We start from the raw sequence: 20,154 nt of genomic DNA, 5'->3' as shown, positions 1-20,154 counted from the left end.
CAGTATATTGTTTGCCAGATTCATGAACAGAACTTAAGCCATACTAAAATCGCTCATTGTGACAGCAAAACTGATGGAATTGATGCTGTGAGCTCTACATCATATCAGCCTCCAAGGACTGGAAACTGCTAGTGGTTGTCTCAGTTAATCATAAGAAAACATGTGGTATCACAGGTATCAGTGTATGGTAGCAATTGTTTATTGGTGATTTTTCACCTGTAAGTATCATATTTTACTTAGTTATTTATTTGAATATTTTGATTTAAGTAAACCCTTTAATTAGATTAAGGTCTGAATTAGGTTTAATTGCCTCAGATTTCTAGGTGTTAGCATTCCAGTGAACTGAAAAAAATATGAAATAGATATGAATGAATAAAAAATAAATAAAATATGAAATAATATAGCTTGAATAGGAGTGAGGCATGGAGTGAAAGGTGTCTCAGGATCCCTGAAAACATCTGCACTTTTACATAGTGATAGGAGAAAGCATTATTGCTGATGCATGAAGAACTGACTCATTTGGAGAGAAATACCTTTCATAGGCAAATGGGAAAAAAAGCCTGTTTTCTATTTACTGTCAATGTAAGTTAAGATCAATCATGCAAACTATTATACTTTAAGAACGACCAATGTGAATAAATATTCCCATCATTAAATATTGAAGGTATAATATTGAAATAGGCTTTAGGCACCAAAATCTTAAAGGAAAAGCAGTACCCACACTTTTTTGTCAGCTGCCTGCTGTGGTGCTATTTGGTTCAGACATGCTCTGCCTTGCTGTATCTCATGAGGGATGACAAAATGCATTCATTAAAAAATCTGAGCAAAATAATAATAAAAAATTCTCCTGCAAATTTTTCAAATAAGGAAAAGTAGTAACATGTAGCAAGCTCTTTTAGTCATTGGTTGGTGTTTTCTTAGACCTTTACAAGCTTTGGTAGGGACATATGAGAGAGGGAAGTTATGGCACCTCCAGATCTGAAGTAATACTTAAACTGAGTGAAAGATCTGTAACATGTAGTCTGTTTTATCATCATGTGGATCTGTGACTATCACCTGCCTTTGGAAAGGGTGATATAAAGGGTGATATAAAGGGTGATATAAATGTAAATTTGTATAAGTTACTTTCTAGTAAAAAAAAAAAAAAAAAAAGCATTGAAGCAGATTTTATAGCAATGAAAATTGGCTTAATCTTTACAATGCCAAATGCTCAGTCCAAACCCAAACTATTCTTTCACGTTGTTAGGTTCTACAGACATATTTCCCAACCATAATTTATGTTATTAAGTACCAAACCTTGTACCATTTAATTGAAAGATAGTATCACTTTCCCCTGCAATTTTTAATTTCATAGCTGCTTGTATTTGTTTTGTAGAACGGTGTTGCTAAGTCAGATTTGTCCAAGGATAAATGCTTGGAAGGAACATTTCTTGAGGAATTGTTCCCATTATCAAGGGATATGTTTTGATGTAGACACGTTAGAGTAAATCTGAACTCAAGAAAAGAAAGAGTGAGCAAACTTCTAATCTGTGTGGTGGTATGATGGGCTCAGGTCAGGTCAGAACAAAAGCCCATTTGGTTTCATTTGCTCTTAGTTCATAAGACTACATGTACATTTCTGGCTTTTACCTTTTTACATACAGAAGTCCCAGCCTGTTGACTTAATTTCTAAACCACTATGCTGGGAGGGGGTCAAGCAAAGAGCCATCTCTTCCCAGGCCTGCACACCATTTCAGTGAACCTAAAATGATGTCAGCATCTTCAGGAAGTAGAGACCCAGAGATATATATAATTAAGTCGGGGCCTGCAGACCTGTCTGCTGTCATCTGGAACAAGTCCTTATACAGCTATCCCAGGCTTTTAGTTTTCTTCATCTACCAACGAACCTTCTAATTTCATTTCTTAAAAAAGACTCCTCAGCTTATAGTGAAAGGAGCAAAAATATAATCAGAATTTTCACTTCTAAATGTTTTTGGTTTTTTTTTGTTTTTTGAAAGAACCAGCAACAACTGAAAGATAATAGCTTGTGGTAGATGCTTAAGAACAAAACAAACATACAGTGATACATTCCCAAATATTCAGCTGCCAAAATTATTTTATATTCAGGGAACTTCTAAGCCAAATGATCATCTTTGTGTTCAAAAGCCTTTATTAGATGTTTCTTCAATGAATTTGTTCAATTCCTTGCAAACCCTAGCAATCTTCCAGTATCCACAACATCCTGTGGCAAGAAATTCCATGAGGCAGTCTTTTAGTCTGATGATTGTGCTGCTATTGTATTTCTACAATGCATGGAAATTAACAGCTCTGTTACATTTTCCTGCCCATTATCTTAACACAGGAAATCACTCAGATACTGCTCAAAGCACTAAGCAAGATTCTTGGCTGATACAAGTTGAAATCAATGGAACTGTGATAATTAATGAAATTGTATGATGTTGCTGCTCTGCCAGTGCAGGGTTGAGTCTGAGACTGAGGTCTTTTTTTCCACCTTTTCATACAACTCACCTACAGAAATTTCCATTCACTTGACTTCATGCCACTCCGCTGGTACTCCCAGGAGGAAATAACTGGGTGAGTCCCCAGGTGTGGGGAGTGCTCATGGGCAAACTGACCTTCTAGCAGGGCTGTGCCTGTCCTGGTGATCTGATCTATTCTGTCTGACTTTGGAGTGCTTTCAAATGGCAAATATATAAGATGTAAGGTGAAACTAAGTCTTTCTTAAAAAATATTTTTTTTGGCTTAATGACAAATGACATCTATAAAAATCTGTGTTCCAGTTTGACCTGGAGATTAAGTCCAGGGAGCACTTTAGGCTATATTCTTGGTATCTCGCAGGTCAGGTATATATAGAAAAGCATCCCATTTCACTCCTCCTTTCTACTCTGGTTTCTTTAGGATGGAACTTCCATTTCATCCTCATCACATACATTTAGGATGTAACTGTGTGCAGGGACAATAATGCCTTGAGAAGGTGCTTTGTCAAGGCAGGTTCATTCTGTGAGATGCATCCGGAGGGCTCTCCTAGAAAGACCTTGTTGATGACACCAATGCAGATAGCACCTTTGTAAGTGGAGTTAGGGGTGGGAAGAGCATATCAGTGTAAGCATATTTTGGACAGCTAATACTTTAAGGTTTTCATGCAGGACTGCATAATGTATGGATAGCTAGGTGCACAACACTGACTGCCGATAGACTGCCACTGACTGCAGCATCAATATGCTTAATGCTGTCTAACTGCCCAAGGATGTAGACTTTTTGGACAAATTTTTCAGCGTGTGATGCTATATTTTGAAAATTCTGACCTGGATCATAGCTGACTGAAAACTAAACACTTACCTTTCAGCCTGGAAGTTCTGCCTTCTATTTTACAGAAACTCAGCACATAAGTCCTACCTGTCTTGCTTCCTCATGGTTTTAATTGCATATAATTATGAGTATCAGATCAAGTTTCCCTTATTTTCTCAGCAGAAGGTTACTTGTGGAAAAATATATTCCTGATATCTGGCTGTGGGATGGATCATGTTCCAAATACAAAGGATGACCTAGTTTCAGTATGTGATGTGGCTGTTTTCCTCAACTCTGACCGTATTTCAGTAGCACTTAGCACCCTCACCTCACTCCTGCCCACAAGCTTTTTCCCACTACAGGAGTGATCATTTTCAGTACAAAAATATCCCTAACAGAATGACAGATTGCCCGCATTACTGCTTTTTAATGAAGCAGACTCTCTAATGTAAAATAATCAGCGTGGTTTTTGGTTTGGCTCAGAGACTTACAATAAAATATTGAGTAGTAAAATGGTAGGTCAGAGATGCCTGAGTAATACTAAATTGTGCATGCCTATCACATTTTATTCCTGTAATTGAAGAGTTGTTCTGTTTGTCCATTCCAGGTCCTATCTGTGCTGATTTTCAGAGGACAGAGTTCATTATACCTTGCTTCCCATTTGTGATCATAATTTGTATTTTAATTAAACTTGGGCATCTTGTACATTCAGCTCCAGACACCTTTGGTAATGCTTTCTGTGGCAGACAGGATGAGGGATTTCATGGTGCCTCAATAACAGACTGCTTAGTGACAGTCCTATAAGACACCATGTAGATGACAGAGTGCCACACTTGTCACTTGTGCACGTGAATGTTAGCTGCAGGGATTCCAAGGAGCTTCTCTCACTTGAACAAACAATAGCACTCATGGAACTGTTGAAGTAGGAAATGCAGTTACCGAGCTTGTCATACAGGTCCTAAAAAATCATGGCAAACTTTTCAAGCTTTTTCTGGCTCAAAAGCCTGCTCTACTTCTTGAAAAACGACTAGATTAGTAGTTTCATGTTCAGTCCTTAAACGTGCTGAGTACATCCAGTCAGTAACTAAGATCCATTTTGTCCTCTGCGTGTAAATTTTTCAGAAATATGCAAGACTAAGTCTTAAGTTAAAGCCTCATCAATTAATACATGCTGGCGATGTCTTCAAGGGTGAGCATACATCTTTTGAAGAACACAATAAGCTTTATGTAGTTCTTAAGGTCTTCATAAGCTCTCTGTTTTTCGCATGATGACTGTGACAGTTGAAAGTGTCACCCTTTCAGAGCAACAAGATGATATGTCTATCTCATTTCATAAAGCTGTTAACAGGGAATTTTCTGTTAGTGCAAATATTTTCAAATTTTCTGACTTTACTAGCCTGGACTAGATTACTTGTAGTCATAGTAAGTGTGTTTTGAAGGTGGCCATTCATGTGGCAGAATAATTTTTGTTTATTGTGAGCTGATAGATCAGCCATTATTTAATTTACAGAACAGCTGCAAAAGTAATTACTTGGATATGCTGAACAGTTAGGCCTAATGAAGGGGGATTTCTAATGACAGTTACATTCTTAACTCATTCTTACTCATACAGCAATAGCCAGAACCTTGAAAAATTCAGGACAACTTTACAGGAACCATCTTGTGAAAGCTATTTTAAAGAGTAAATTTTGTTGAAAATCTTTCAGTGGGAGACTCAATTTTTTTGCTCCTTCTGCAGACATACATGGATTATTAAGCAGCAGAGGGACAAAAATAGGTTAAACTATTGTCCATTTAATGACCAGTATGTTATGCACATTGCTGAATGATATAAATGCAAGAAAAATAGTAGGAGTTTACTTATTCAGATGGGAAGAAAGCAAAATAATAAGAAACTATTTGCACAATAACAAAGGAAGCAAAATATGGATACTTGATGATTTGCAGAACATTTCTCATGTTGTCAAAAGATATGGGTAATGACCTCAAACATTAATAAGCATTTTGTGTCCTTGCTCCATACCAGTGGACACTCAAGCTCTTTTGTTACCTTTTTCTCTCATGTTCAATAAGATAATATTGCAGTAAAATACAAGACCTTTGTGTCTTGTTGAGAATCATGCAGGTGGCTGAATAGAATGCTGTATGCAATCTGAACTCAGTTTCTGGGGAGATGATTAGTGTCAAAGGTGCAGAAAAGAAGTGGGCTGGGGAAGCTGTCTTGGGAATTAGGGTAAGAATATGCCACAGGCAACAAATTATGCAAGTGGAGGAAGGGAAGATGAGTGTGGACTTAAATTTTGAGTGGACTATATAGACAATTTGGGTGCAGTGAGAGAGGAGAGAATATGAAATAGAGGAATGAAAATCACTTACATAGATTCAATATATATTTATCTTGTTGGATCCTCAGATCTTGAGGGCTCTTGTCTCTTGTTCCTCTTTTTTTTTTTTCTTCCCTATAAATAAATAAATAACTCAGACTGCCAAACTCCAATGGTGCCTGCAAAATCTATTGACTTTAGTAGAAGTGGAATTATCTGCACATTTTTAGTTTGTAAGTACTGCAGTGCAATAATGCTTTAAATAGTTTTATGCCTAAACTGACTGTCATTGAGCCATTTAATTCTGTTTTATGGTCATTGTATGTTTACAGGTTGGATGATTAAATGTACTGTCTTCTGCTTTTCAGAATGTTTCATTCAGATTGCCTTACTATGGAATCCATCTATTTTCTCAAGCCATATCTTTTAAAACATTATTGTCTTCATTCCACCTTATGACATTTTTATGTTTGAACTCATTTTTTAACAATTTATGATGAATGTGATTCTGTTGCTTCATAAAAATTATGTTTTTATATGATTTAGCCTGATGCCCTAAATAGCACTTATACCAGCACTGATGCTGAGGTCTAGCCATTCTGATCATCAGCATCAGTCACTGTAGGGCAACTCCAAAGTAGGTAAGTTTTGTGGAGCTTATATTGGCTCAGTAATATGACACACAACGAATTTGAACAAAAGCTCAGCTTTTCAGTATCCGTGGTTAAGACAAACTCAGACTGAAAGCAGATTCAAAATGCAGTTCTAATAACCCCTATCAGAGAATGAAAACAGTGAATGTCTACTGTTGTCAGTGATGACAGTCAACTTTTTCTTTCTGAATTAATTTTAAGTCTGAAATTTTGTTTGGATTTCATAAAGTCCAAATACCATAAGTATTTTCTTATTCTGGTTCTTCAAGGTCCTTTAGGACCTTGAGTATATAGTTCTATAGTTTTTTGTTGTGATTTTGTTATACTGGGTTGATTTGTTACTTATTCTTCCCGCACAGAAGAGTAAGTGCATTTCCTATATCAGTCGATGTTTGCAAAGATGTATCATTTTAAAAAATGAAGAAATTGGTTTTGTTTGAGGGTTTTGATGAACATGTAATCTAGATGCTAATAAAGAACAGTGAGCCATGAGGGTTGCTGTATGCTCCTCTCTCTGTGGATGATGATTTTTTAAGACAACATATTTCAATTAGCTATTAAAATTCTTTGTTGGTAGCTTGAAGAGCATATACCATGAACTCTTGAAAATCTCTTTCATCATTGTACTCATTAAATTATCTTTAAAGATCAGGCCGTGTTATCTTGACAGTGACATCAATGAGAGATTTACATGGTTGAGGCAAGCAACATTTGACTCTAAATCATCCCAACTAAAAGGGTAGATTGGTGCAAGGGTAGTTGAAAAAAACTCCTCTTAGGTTTATTGCACTGTGAGGTCAATCTTTTATTACTTTACTCAAGCAGATCCTTACACAAAGTACAAGAAATTTAATGGAGAGACTTCCATTTGGGGCCATTGGGCATTTCTGGATTTTATATAATGGAGAGAATATCAGTGGCTTAGTGAGCTTTGAGTATGCAAAATGTATATGCCTAAACCTATATTAACATTCAGTTGTATTTCACCACTTTTCATGTAAACATATTTTCAAATTACAGCCAGCAGATTACCTTTCTTAGCTGAAAACCTTTAAGAAATTTCTGACCTGAAGTTTCTTTTTCTTAGCTCAGTGTTTGTTGTGTGAAAAACAAGACAATGTTTTGCGAGGTGAATGGAGTATATTCCATGTGAATGATTATGCGGTTGTTCTATAGAGAACATTTTCTGTGGATTCAGCCTAATGAAACATATGCTTCCTATTATATCAAATACATTTTTTAACAATAACCATTTCATCATTATGAAAACATTTAGATGTTTGCTTTATAATTTATATCATTCTTTCAAATGTCACCTCTTAAAACTCATAATCATTTTATGAAAAAATATTTCAGCTCTTTTAACAATTATTGCTGAAAACAAAGGAAACTCAGTCATATGTATTCCATTCCAAACTGTGTTTGACCTCTTTCAGAACTAGTAGATTATTTTTTATAAGAATAAATAAATATATATATATGTAACATTCATCTACTACTCAATTCCATTATTCTTCCTTAATTGCCTTCTGCATTTGTTCCGTCTTTGTCTGCCATTCTGTCTTTCTCTGCTAGTAAAATAATCTAGGAGTCTATTAAGCAGAAGAAGAATGAATCAATCATACAAAGGACAGAAGTACGTTCTGGCTTTCTTTGTCTGTAAAGTAGTTTACAAGTGGGATATGCAGGGCAGGAGTGAAACACGTACTGGAATAGTGTGTGAAACCTAGGAGTTTTCACTTCATATTTAGGAAGAAACGTAAATTATGCTGTAGGAATTGCAAATTTCTCTTTTCTGGCATGCATCCTCAGGATTTCAGATAGGAGGTTCAGGAATACACATTTTGCATTTTTTTCTCCTTCCATTATTTCGTTATTCTTGTCAGTCTTAGTTCCCACTTAACTCAAAGGGCAATGGGTCAAGACTTTCAAATTTCCTTTCTACTTTGAATTTTATCTTCACTACAGTTGACTGCAAAACAATTTTGGTGCGGTCTCAACAGTGCTGAGAACGGGGATGATTCCTCCCCAACCCTGCTGGCCACACTACTTCTGATGCAGTCCAGGATGCCATTGGCCTTCTTGGCCACCTGAGCACACTACTGGCTCATGTTCAGCCGGCTGCTGACCAGCACCCCCAGGTCCCTTTCCACCAGGCAGCTTTCCAGCCACTCTTCCCCTAGCCTATATCGGGTTGTTTTGACCCAAGTAAGCACCCCAGCTGAAAGCCATGCCGCTGGACACAGCCCATTGATGTAGCCTATGCAGATCCCTCTGCAGAGCCTTCCTACCCTCAGGGTACCATCTGCAAACTTCCTGAGAGTGTGCTCAATCCCCTCATCTGGATCACTGATAAAAATGTTAAACAAAACACTGCAAACACTGAATGACACTGCTGTCTGGGTTGTCTGATTGTGGGGTAACATCCTCACATGAAACTTTTGTCTTTCCCTGGAAAATGAAAGATACTGTAGTAGAGATCCAGTGTTATTTTTAAATGGCGTCTTATACCTACCAGTCCTATGCACAACAGAAATCCTTCATTATGTGAATAGTTCTGCAGATTCAGTAGCACTGATTACATAATAGAAACTGCTTACCTGAACAAAGAATTCAGGGTAAGGTACATTAATTTTTCCTTTACAAAAAAACAGAAGTAGGAACTTATTTGAAATGAATTTTAACTCAGTTCTCCCTTGCTTCCCAGACTTCTCTATGCTTGTCTACACTCAGTAGCTGCAACAGTAATGCATTTAGCATGAGTACAGCATTAAACACTGAAAAATGCTACTCATTTGTAACTGATCCTCAGTCCTGCTTTTACTCTACCTGACACATTCACTGTGTATTTGCCCAGATAGGTGGGACAAATAATAGCAGGCATTAAGTCACAGCTATCTTCTTGATTCTTAGACTAAGTCTGTGCTATCACTTAGGCTTAGTGATGCTTAGTGATGTTCTTTTCAGCTTATGAATGCCCAAATGCTTTACCCCAAGGCAATATGATAAAGAATTATTATATGTCAAATCCCCTATTTCTGGTATGACTTTGTCAACATACATTGAATAAATGATATAATCTTTATAATGCCCTTTTTTTTTCAGTGTCCTTTACCCTTTATTCAGTGTTACTGGGGGACTGAGAAGTTGTTTTGGCAGAGATCTTTTTATAATTTGATATAGATCTGAATTCAGCAGATATGCTCACTATGGCTATTCTGGTTACTGTAGTCAATTTTAACATAATAAAGAATTGACTGCCTGTACCTTTCATTAGCTTTGTAGCATTGTTGAGTCCTGTATATTGCAAAATAGATAATTAGACAGGGAAAATCTTAGAATACTGATAAAAAAGCACAAATTTTGTGTGGACAAATGTTGATCATTATCTTGAATCTTTATAATGTAAATATGTGAGTTACATACAACATTTCAAAAATGCTTCCAAGCACTTTCTAAGCATACCTGATAAACACTTTAGGAAGAATTTATTGTATGGGAGAGCAGAGAATTCCAATTATTTGTGCATTTACAGACTAGGAGATAAGGAGAATAGGAAAAAAAAGAGGAGTAAAATATGGCCCTGCTTTGTTTTCCCTTTTTGATACAATTTGTTGTGGCTAGAAAGAATTTGGGGTTTTTGGATACTGCAAGAGGTTAGTGAATTTTGGTTTTGTATTGGGGTATTATAGATGAGAAGTATAAACATAAAATCAAACTAAAAATCACATTATGAAACATTACCCATTGATTTTTTATTTCAAATTTATAAAATATTTATAAAAATATAAAGGTCTACATATGTAGGTGCTGTTATGAGTCATTTGTATTTACCATATCAGTGTTTCTGTGATTTACCAGTCCATAAGTACAATTCAGTACAGGTGAAGCACATTCTGTTATAGCAATTTCTCACTGGTGTGAATATTAAAGTAGTGTGAAACTCAACAGTAGAATTAGTCTGGTGGGAAAAATGGTAAATCAGACTCAGGGTAGAACAGTCCATTCTATGCTTTACATATTCTCTGCTGAAGTTGGTATGAAAAATAATCGAGTAATATACAACTTCATTCTACCTTTCACTGAAAGATTATGGCATGTTTGCCAGAATGTCTCCCAAGACTTTGTGAAAATGTGGTACTCATAGCTGCCCATTATCCTGCTTTACATTATAAGCTAATGTAAGTAAAAAGAAGTCAGGACATTTCCAAACTTGCACAAAGCATGATCTGGAATCTTGAGGCCAGATTTATCCTCCACTTCAATTACATCAGAATAAATTTGGCTTTCATTTTGTTCTTGGTTTTAACTTGAGACTCTGGAAATGTTGAATCGCTGGAAATGTTTTCAAGTCTGAGTCTCAGTAATCACTTCTCTAATAATTAACACAATTGAGAGAGTTTTATGAGAAGACGGTTAAAATTATTGCATAGATTTAAGTTACATAGAATAATTCCCAACCAAAGCTTTTAATGTATCAGTTAAGGATGGTAATGTGGATTCTTATGCATAGACAATGTACTTGCTAATGTCTGCTCTGATGATGGATTTTATAATTTGGTTAAATGAAGATTGGGAAATCAGTCCACATAAAGGCATTTTCTTCAGCAGCATGTATCTTAATTTGTGAAATTCAATAGCAGCAGAAGAAAACAAGTTCTTGATATTTCCTTGTACACATCCAATAGGAAAGATTGTATTGCTGTAGAGGCAAAAAATTGTACCAACAATTTTACATAGTCAAACTGTTCATTATTTATCTATGGCTTAACATCTAACATTTGATGAATGAATTTACAACAAAATAAGGTTACTGGAGGTTGTTCAATTGTTTCATGTGGTTAGGACAGCTGTAGGCAATCTGTATAGGATCTTCTGCTATTAGAAACCTATACATGTTTAGGCAGCATATATTTCATTTATGATCTGCCAGAAAATATATTAAAACTGAAGATCACTATATGAATATTCCTCTATGACTGTTTACAGCATAAGAGGAATTTCCCAAGACTTAAAGTAACCACAGTCATCTCATCTGAACATTTCATGAAAATTAAGTCTGTCTGTCTTGAACGTGTCTTCTACGTTCAAAAAAGGTCACTTAATATACATTGTATCACTCAGTTTGACCTGCTCTTAAATTCAAAAAAAAAAAAAAAACACAACAAAGTCTTTACATGTCTTGTACTCACGTGTAAAATCTCTAGTTTTCTTAAAGCATTGATTCAAGACTTTGAATTTTAGTCTTTTAACCAACGAAGCCAGAACTGATTATTATGGTTCCAGCACTCCACATGGTGTTAAATGGAAATAAAAGTAGTCTGAGGTCGACTCATATGACAATCAGATACATATGAAACGCAGCCCCAGAAATCAAGCTCTAACTCTTTCGCCCATCTTCCTCCAACTCCCCATAAGAGATTTTCCAGACTTACGCTGATCCTTTCAGTTCTGCCACTCTTTTGCTTTGCATCTGTTGTCAATTATTTTGTCTTTGTCAGCTGTTCAAACAGAATCTAAAAATACACTAAAATATCCACTTGCAAACCTTTTTGCAAAGAAAGAGACAGAAGGTTTTTGACAATGGTTAGCTCATCATTTATTCCAAACCTAGGAATGAGCCTCCATCTTTCCTGTCCTGAAATCCTTATAAGTGAAAACATAATCTGACAGACAGCCTTGGAGGTTTGAAGTGCATGTGAGTAGAAAGGGCTTCTGACTTACATGGATATGCATAGACAGAACTGTTTAATTTGAGAAACACAGACTTCCTTATGGATAAAAAATTTAACCAAGCTGAAGTAGCTTGGAATTTTAAGGATTTGCTAAGGACAGAAAAAAGTTATATTTGCCCATTTCTGGTGAGCTTTTATATGAAGCAGAACATCATATTTCTGTCATAAAAGCATTATTTATAAAGTAATTCCTATGCCATGACTTGCCAGAAACTATTTTGACATCCAGGGATCTCAGGATACTGAAAGAAACCCATTAAACCATGCCATCTCGAGGGGTTGTAGTGCAGTTTTAATTACAATCCACAAGATTGTACAAAAATGAGAAGCTACAGTCAATGTTGCCAAAGCCATCCATAAAGCTTGCTTTGCTCACCTGGGGTTTGAACAACTATTGCATTTCCACATGCATGTATGTTTGTGACTAACAGTTAAACAAATGTATTGTTTGATTGTATTTGGCTCTTAGCAGTACATAGGCTTTGTGTTTCTGTAAAGATAGTAATTAGAAAATCATACTGCTACTGTTGTGCACTTGCTTTAAAACTGTGTGATGATTATTATCTGTGGTGCAAAATCACCATAATTATATACTCACTTCCTTCAGCGTAAATAAAATCTGAATTCATCTGACTAATGAAATCTCAGTCCAGCAGACATTTAAGCTTTAAAGTCCATGAAGATATTTGTTTGCTTGCATTAAGTATACATTCAAACGTTCTGGGGACTATGAATTGACTTCAAAAAATGTAAATTCACACAATGGTTGAGCTGTGTCTAGTCTTGGTTAACTCCAGCTCACTGTGCTATGGAGTTGCCATAGCAGCTTTTAACTGGAATACTGTCAAAACAAATATATAAAAGCAAAGTCTTGTAGCATCTTCAGAATAATTAGCAGTAATGTCACAACCATGGTAAAGTTTAAAGTATATATTTTCTTATGTTCCCCCAACATGCTGTTAGATGCTACATTTCACCACCTTTCTTGGCAATTCCAGCAGCATTTCAAAGTAAAACTTACCTATCCATGAGAAAAGTAATGCTTGTTACTGATCAACTGGACCAGAAGGAAAAGGCAGAAGTACAATATCAGAGTGTAAAACAGAACAAGGATACATTACACTAATTATGTGGAGATGTTAACTATATTACTTTGCTTTCATTTACTCATCTACTATGTTCATGCTGGAAATTTAGATGGGCAAGGAGTCCTCTCTTTGCTATATACCAATCTCAGCTGAATATGGAACAAAATTCACCTTTTACTGATGTCAGTCATAAGAGCTTTGTTTATTTATTTGAAAATACCACACCTACCATGCCAACCAAGGTAGCATAGACACAATGAGGGTGATGAGCCAGGACCCTTTCCCTATGCATGGCTACTGCGAGAGCTCATGTGGCTCACGCAAGAGCAAGTGACTTCCTAACACTGGAGCATTCCTGATTGCATGTAATACCATGCATATTCTACTCCTGTTGCTGAAATTTATTTGCCATTGTGTAACAGAGGATGCCTGCAGCTGGGTTACAAAACAGAAGGAGTTGTTAGATGGCTGTTAGAAGAGCGGAAGCCACTTCCTTCTTAAGTCTGTCAGGAAAGGCAGCAAATATGCCTGAGGCCAGACAGAATGTTCTGTGGGGCTGATCTGGCTTGCAGACCATGTTTTAGTCACTAACTGTTGCATTTCATTTATTATCCTACTAAGTTATGCTTATATTCATGCTTTTATTCTTATCCTAATACTTCTGAGTTCAGCCGCTTGCTTAGGAAAAACAAAACTGCATGTATCTAAGGATTCTGCACATAAGAATCCATCACATTATTTTGTTCTTTTTAAAATGTCATATCCTAGCATAATGAATGGGTTTCCATACCAAGAGTGAGCTAGTTCTACTTAATATCCAGGTGATCATCATTATTACAAATTCTTTTTATTCAAAGAAAACCACATTGCCATGCAGATTGCTAGTGCAGCATTTATTGGAATTATCATCTTTCCAGTTATGCATGTATAAGATGTTTGCTCAGTTTGCTTCAAGAATGTCTTGTTTTGCAAGTTCACACAAATCACCAGAAATGGCTCTCTTAAAACATTCATCAGAAAGGAAATGGTGATAACAGATGAATGCTTTTATAAACCTAGCTGGGGAGAAAATCAGCTAACGGCAGCTTGGAACAGAGCAGATGCAGCTCAGATGGGAGTCTCTGGGCAAAGTTCACAGATCATATCTATGGGTGGATAAGTTACAGGCAGAGCTCAGTTCTGCAGAGGGCACGTGCTGAATGCTGGAGCCAAAGATGCTCAATGCAATGCTTAGGACCTAGTGTACTTGCCCATTCACACTTTTACATTTTTATTAATGAGAATGCTACCAGGTGGCTACCAAATAACTACCCCTTCATAACAAAGCAGGGTTGCTGCATGTGAGGCATTCTCCCCCTCACATCATCCTTTTATATTCTATAATACCATAAAGGGTAGGATGAGTTGTAACATATAATATCATTCTAGTCAAAGAAGAGAACAACAGTTTAGGTCTTGAAGACCTAAAGATACAGAAGACAACATTTTAAGAGGTATTTAATGGTCCAGTTTTGAAGGCCCAGCTTTGAAAGGCATATAAAACTGCTGTTACAGAACTAACAGTATTTTCAAAACCAACAATGGTATCTAATACAGAGAAATTAGGAAACCGGGCACTTACAGAATCTTACTACCTATGTAACTGAAATTTCAGGTCCTTAAGTTCCTTAAACATCTGGCCTTAAGTGAACTGGGAACTAAAGTGATCCTGGTTTTCACAAGAGCTTATAATCCAAAATCACTTAGATGAAGCCATATGACCATAAAGAGTGTTAAAGAGAACAAAAATACAGTCTGATGCATTCTCAGCAGAATATATAAAGAAGCCTAAAAAGGCTGTAACTATAATAATACTGAATTACTGTTTGGGTAGGTACTGGGAAAAAAAAAAAAAAAAAAAAAAAAAAAAAAAAAGGCTTGATGCATGAAGGCTTTATTATCTGTATTTTCAGTTTGCTGCCTTTGATTTTTCACTTTAACTTTTTCATTTTACTTTGAACTCAGTTTATGTACACTATTTCAAAATTTTCAGTAGATTTCATTTTGAAGTGCAAGTTCAGTTGTTATGCAGCAATCTCTAAGAACATATATGTGTCAAGACAGAGTCTGAAAAGTCAAATACCCTTTAGATCACAGCACGATCTTATCTAAACCTGAGTCCAATGGAAATCAAGCGGAAAGCTGCATAAAGCTGGACTCATTAATGGTACTGGTTTTCAGAGACTTAAATCTTGCTACATTGCAAAAAAACAGTTCAGTTTGTACAAGAGTTCAAACCAAATACAGACTGTTATCATTTTCAGTCATCTGGAAAGGAAAATGCTCTTAATGCAATCCCAGTAAAGGATATTCTCTTGAGTTTTCTTGTTCAAGCTACTGTAGCTTGTTTACATTTCCAAAAGAAGCTGAGTGAAATGTTTCACGTACAAAGTCAAACCTTTAACGAAGTTTAAGGTAGGACTTCTGTTGTATTTTGATGTGTTTTAGGAAAACTTAACACTTGAACAGTAGGAACTCCTGGATCCTGCTCCCTTTTCTCCTCTGTGTGCTAGTTACTGCAAGAAGTGTTAGACTTACAAGGCATTTATACTATAAAAATCAAAAGAAAAATATCCAGCAGGTCAAGGCATGGAAAACAGTAACAAACACCTGCTGCTTCTACATATGGATAGATTTTTCACTTAAGTGGAAATCACTTAGCTGAGAATCAAAGCACTGGTCAAAAGCATGTCAGAGTGGTTAAAACCAGAAAGGCTCATAGAAATGTTTTATGAGAAAGCATGTAGCTTAAAGTGTTGAACTTTCACAGATAAATGTGCAGAATTAGTTAGCTATTTTGTCTCTTTCATTTGCTAATCAATTTTCCCCACTACCAGCCTATGACAACTAGTAGGCCTGCACATTTGTTTCATATGGTCAAAGAATGTTTAACCCCCTACTGACCCCCTAGTGTTTGCTCTCCTTCCCTCAAGGCACGGAAGACTTTAAAGTAGAAAACTGATGAATGAAAAGAATTAATCTCCTGGGGGCTTTTGTCATGAAAGCTTGAAAGGGGATCAGAACAGTCTGACATGTTGACAGCTGAAGTCAAGAGGAAAATTATGATATAACACAGCAAGTCAAAAATGTTATGTGCCATTGTATCCAAAAGGCAAACAAAGTATACATAGGGCCTTATTTCTTTTTTGATTGCTTTTGCTACTGGTAACAACAGTAAATTCTATACTGGATCCAGCAGTTTTGGTTCATAGCAGCAGTCCTTTGAAAAAATGGAGGGTATTCACTACTGCTTTCTAAGAATAAGCTTTCGAGCTGCTCAGAGATGGGGGTAACATGCAAATGAGCATCTTCTGGCTCATGTCTTATCCCTTTTACAGTCAATGATGGATCTTTGGTTGCTGCTACTACTCAGGACAATGTTGTTTGTGCTTTGTCCTATTCTGACTAGCTTACTTTGTTTGGAAGTTGTAAGGCTTCAGTATGATAGATTTCAAATTTCCTCCCTAAATATATGTACAGAGTCCCCAACTCCCTATGCCAGTGGTGATATACTTTGCTGTATGAGGTTGATTTTTATTAATATACTGTTGCTCAAATACTTTTGCAGCTATTTTTACTAGTAACTTGAATTAATGATTTGCTTTGCAACCCTAGAAATGAACAAGACCAGAATGAATTTGTAAATTAAATGAGATTAAAAGGTTTTGCACAAGAAAATAAATAAATAAATAAATAAGTAAGTAAATAAATAAATAAGTTGTGTACATTTGCATTCAAAGATTCAAAGGCAACAGCCATATTTTTTTGTCTTTGTTTTAGGCTCTTGAAATGATCATTAGGATGAACAAAAAGGTATAAAAGTATAAAGGTATAAACTACAGCAAAAATAACACAATTTTGGTCCTTCTGTGCTTCTTCCTTTTCACTTTGCTCAGCAAGGAGAGCCAGCATGGCCACAGCTATGTTCAACAGCTACTGGTCAGTGATCCCAAATCCAGATATATTTTCACAGTGGTATTTTAAATCTGTGGCTGAATTTCTGGTTAGCGTAATTTTAGTAGTCTCCTGAGCTCTCAGCTGGCTTTGCCAGCTAGGGCAAATTGGGAGACATTGCTCTGAGTTTCCAAATTATATGACAGCGAGCCAATGTGAATTTTTGCTTATGATTCTGGTAGATGAGTTTCTATTTACAGGCAAGTATGTGAGAATAAAGCCTCTATTTTATTAACAACGGGACAGCCTGCTTGCCAAGTGAGCTGGGGAGGCCACGCAGCCCCGTGACTATGGTGTATGAGCAGAACCATGCAGGACCACGCAGAGTGACACAGAATCACACAGAACCACACAGGACCATGCAGAACCACATACAACCATGCAGAGCTGCGTCCTGACTTGCCTTTCTACATGAAACTTTGGCCTTCCAGAAATGAAAGAACAGTCAGTCAGTAATATGTAGTGATGCCATTGTCATTGCAAGGCAAGTCTTTGAGAAACCATGGAAAAGATTGCCCTTTTCCACTGGAAAATACTGAGGTGAGGGCAGTGCTACCTGCTCGCAGGGCCTGCCAGCGGGGCGAGGTGAGCGCATCCCCGGGGAGCCAGCCAGGGTGCTGGGCCGTGTGTCCTTCTGGCCAGCAGGTGTCCCCATTGTCCCAAAGAAATGGAGCTGACAGTGTATTTAACTTGATTTAATTAAGTTAAAACGCTACTTAACAATAGGAATTAAGCAGCTCACTGTGAAAGAAGAGAGTTCAGAGTGCTCACGTTTCTGCTCAGGCATTGCTGCCTATAACTGACACTGGTTATTGTAGCTAGCTAAGCAATGATACAAGTAGCTGACACAGGGGGAAGTATCTTGGAAATAAGAGAAATGGTCAGTGAACAATGAACCACCTAGTCTAATCCTGGGCTGAATTTGAAGGCTAAAACATCCTTGAATATATGTTCCCAGGCATATATCGAAGGGGAAAACTGAAATCAGCAAAATGGGATAAGCTTTCAAATTTTTGTTTAGTAAGACAGCTGAAAAGAGTCTAGAGTTCATCAGCTGAAATCTGGTCTTTGAATTTTCTGTCTGGAAATACAGAATGTTCGCCTTCTAAAAGCTATTGAAGAGGTGATACCTATTTGCTTTTGAAGTATAGTTTAAAATCAGTTTTATAATCTGTTCTTTTTGTAAAGCAAAACACATAGACCTGGACTATAACCCTGCAATCATCATGAGGAAGGGCACCACAAATATCTCTATTGCATTATAAGCCCAATTCACAGTCTGGCCACGTAACAGTGTCTAATCACCTCCCCTAATCACAGGGTACAGTGAAGTAGGTGGCTCACATGGTGAGTAAAACTGGAGGATAGCGTCAGTCTTCTGTGTGTATATAGAGGACATTTTCATTCAAGATGTTAATGTTTACTAATAAAATTAAGCATTTTTTTCCAGAGTTGCTAAAGAGGTTGTCACAAAATTAAAAAGTTAGAGTAGGTAGTATGCTTAAGATAACATTTTACAATGAAAGGTTGTTAAAAACCCAGAGGTTCAGTGGAGTTCTTGAGGCTCAATGGAGCATAAATTTGTGTTCTAAAATGACCCTGCTTTATATGCTTTTGACCTTCTTTAATGACTTAAAATGATTCAGCTGTAGCTCAGGGTTCATTACATGTAACGGTGAAGAACATAGCAATGCACATACTAATATTTACATTTTTGTGAGCACAGTTCACACATTTGTAGCTTGATAAGGACATTAACATTTGCCCCAGTTTTAGGTAAGAATACTGTGATCAGGCTGGAGTTAGTGGGATCAGATATTGGTCAATAATATGTCTTCAATATTTGTTTACAAGATTAAAATTATAAATGTATTTGTATTAGCTGCAGCTGAGCCAGATCACTATATATGAATTGAGTTGACATTTACTGATATTTTAGGATAGTTGGAGTATAATTTAATAATAACCAAATGCTAAAAATATCTAGCATTTTACTCTAATGTTGTTGAAAAAAAAATGGTACACATAACTGCCTAGAAGGTATATCACAGAAATTGTCTCATATGTTTTAGGCAGAGCTATTGGTTTCTTGTATGAACACTCAAATGTTACTGACAAGTGCTGCTTTCCTTCCAGAGTTACTTAATATGTCACTTCTTAACTGGTTGCACTAGATATGAATCACAAACATTGGTGCTCAGCTTCTGGAGTTCAGACCATCATCTGTTATATTATCCTTCCCGTTTGAGTGTATTTGGCAAAGAAAATGAGAACTGCAAGTAAGAAAGCAATCCGTTTTCTTTTTCCAGTACTCTGGCCTCTATTTCAGTTGTATCATTCTTATTCTGTCAGGTGAGATCATTATTACATGTCTTGTCCTGGACAGTTATTCTTATTTGGGGTGTGTAGGATTTGAAGCAATCAATCAGAGGTCAGATTTGGTCAGGGTGGGACCTCTTCCAAATTACTCCTGGAAAAGGTGGGACCAGTTCCTGAAGCAACATGCTGTGACTGGAAAAAATTATTTGGTGAAAAGCTGTAACATTTCACTGATCTTTTATTATGCAGCACTACATAAGAAAGCCTGAGAACAGACAGGCTGAAAAGTAAAAAGCGAACAAATGTCTTAATGGGAATCCATCAAAGTTAGCTCTTCATTTGGAATGTTAAGTTGAAGCAAGTCTGATTTACTTCTCAATAAATATAATGACTTTCTGATCATATGATTAGAGTTATGACTGAATTAGGGAGACTGTTTTAAATTATTCTTCACCAAGTGGGCCTAAGTCACTGTCTTCAGTCCATCATTGTGGAATTTTCACATCAAACCCAGCTCTGGATCTGCCTTTTCCTCCTGGAAATCCATCTTGGTCAATAGCTCAAACCTTAGTTGAAGTAAAAGTAAAGCTAACTAGCATCCTAAGTAAAGCAATTCATCTTGCTTTGTTTTTATTATTTGCAGGATGTAACATGCTGTATTCAAGCGGCAAACACTAGTACAGATAATAAGGGGATGGTACTTAAGAACAAGTGCAAAACTATAAATTATGGAGGATACCCTTACCTATATGAC

The 20,154-nt window shown here is 36.5% G+C and overlaps 1 protein-coding gene across 1 annotated transcript in view; it reads right to left on the bottom strand.

The window, feature by feature from the left end:
* LOC309882800 (hypoxanthine-guanine phosphoribosyltransferase-like) overlaps positions 1 to 17,736 on the bottom strand; it is a gene marked incomplete at both ends in the record, with an annotated part of 39,899 nt that extends 22,163 nt beyond the window's left edge. Inside the window, one exon of the mRNA XM_082770209.1 lies at positions 17,638 to 17,736. Within this exon, the coding sequence (XP_082626335.1) occupies positions 17,638 to 17,736 (99 nt within the window). The remainder of the gene's footprint in view (positions 1 to 17,637) is intronic.
* Between the last annotated feature and the right edge of the window lie 2,418 nt (positions 17,737 to 20,154).

Source organism: Aythya marila, assembly GCF_965140915.1.
Source record: "Aythya marila genome assembly, chromosome: 12".
Lineage (NCBI taxonomy): Eukaryota > Metazoa > Chordata > Aves > Anseriformes > Anatidae > Aythya > Aythya marila.
This window is presented reverse-complemented; position numbering and strand designations above follow the sequence as displayed.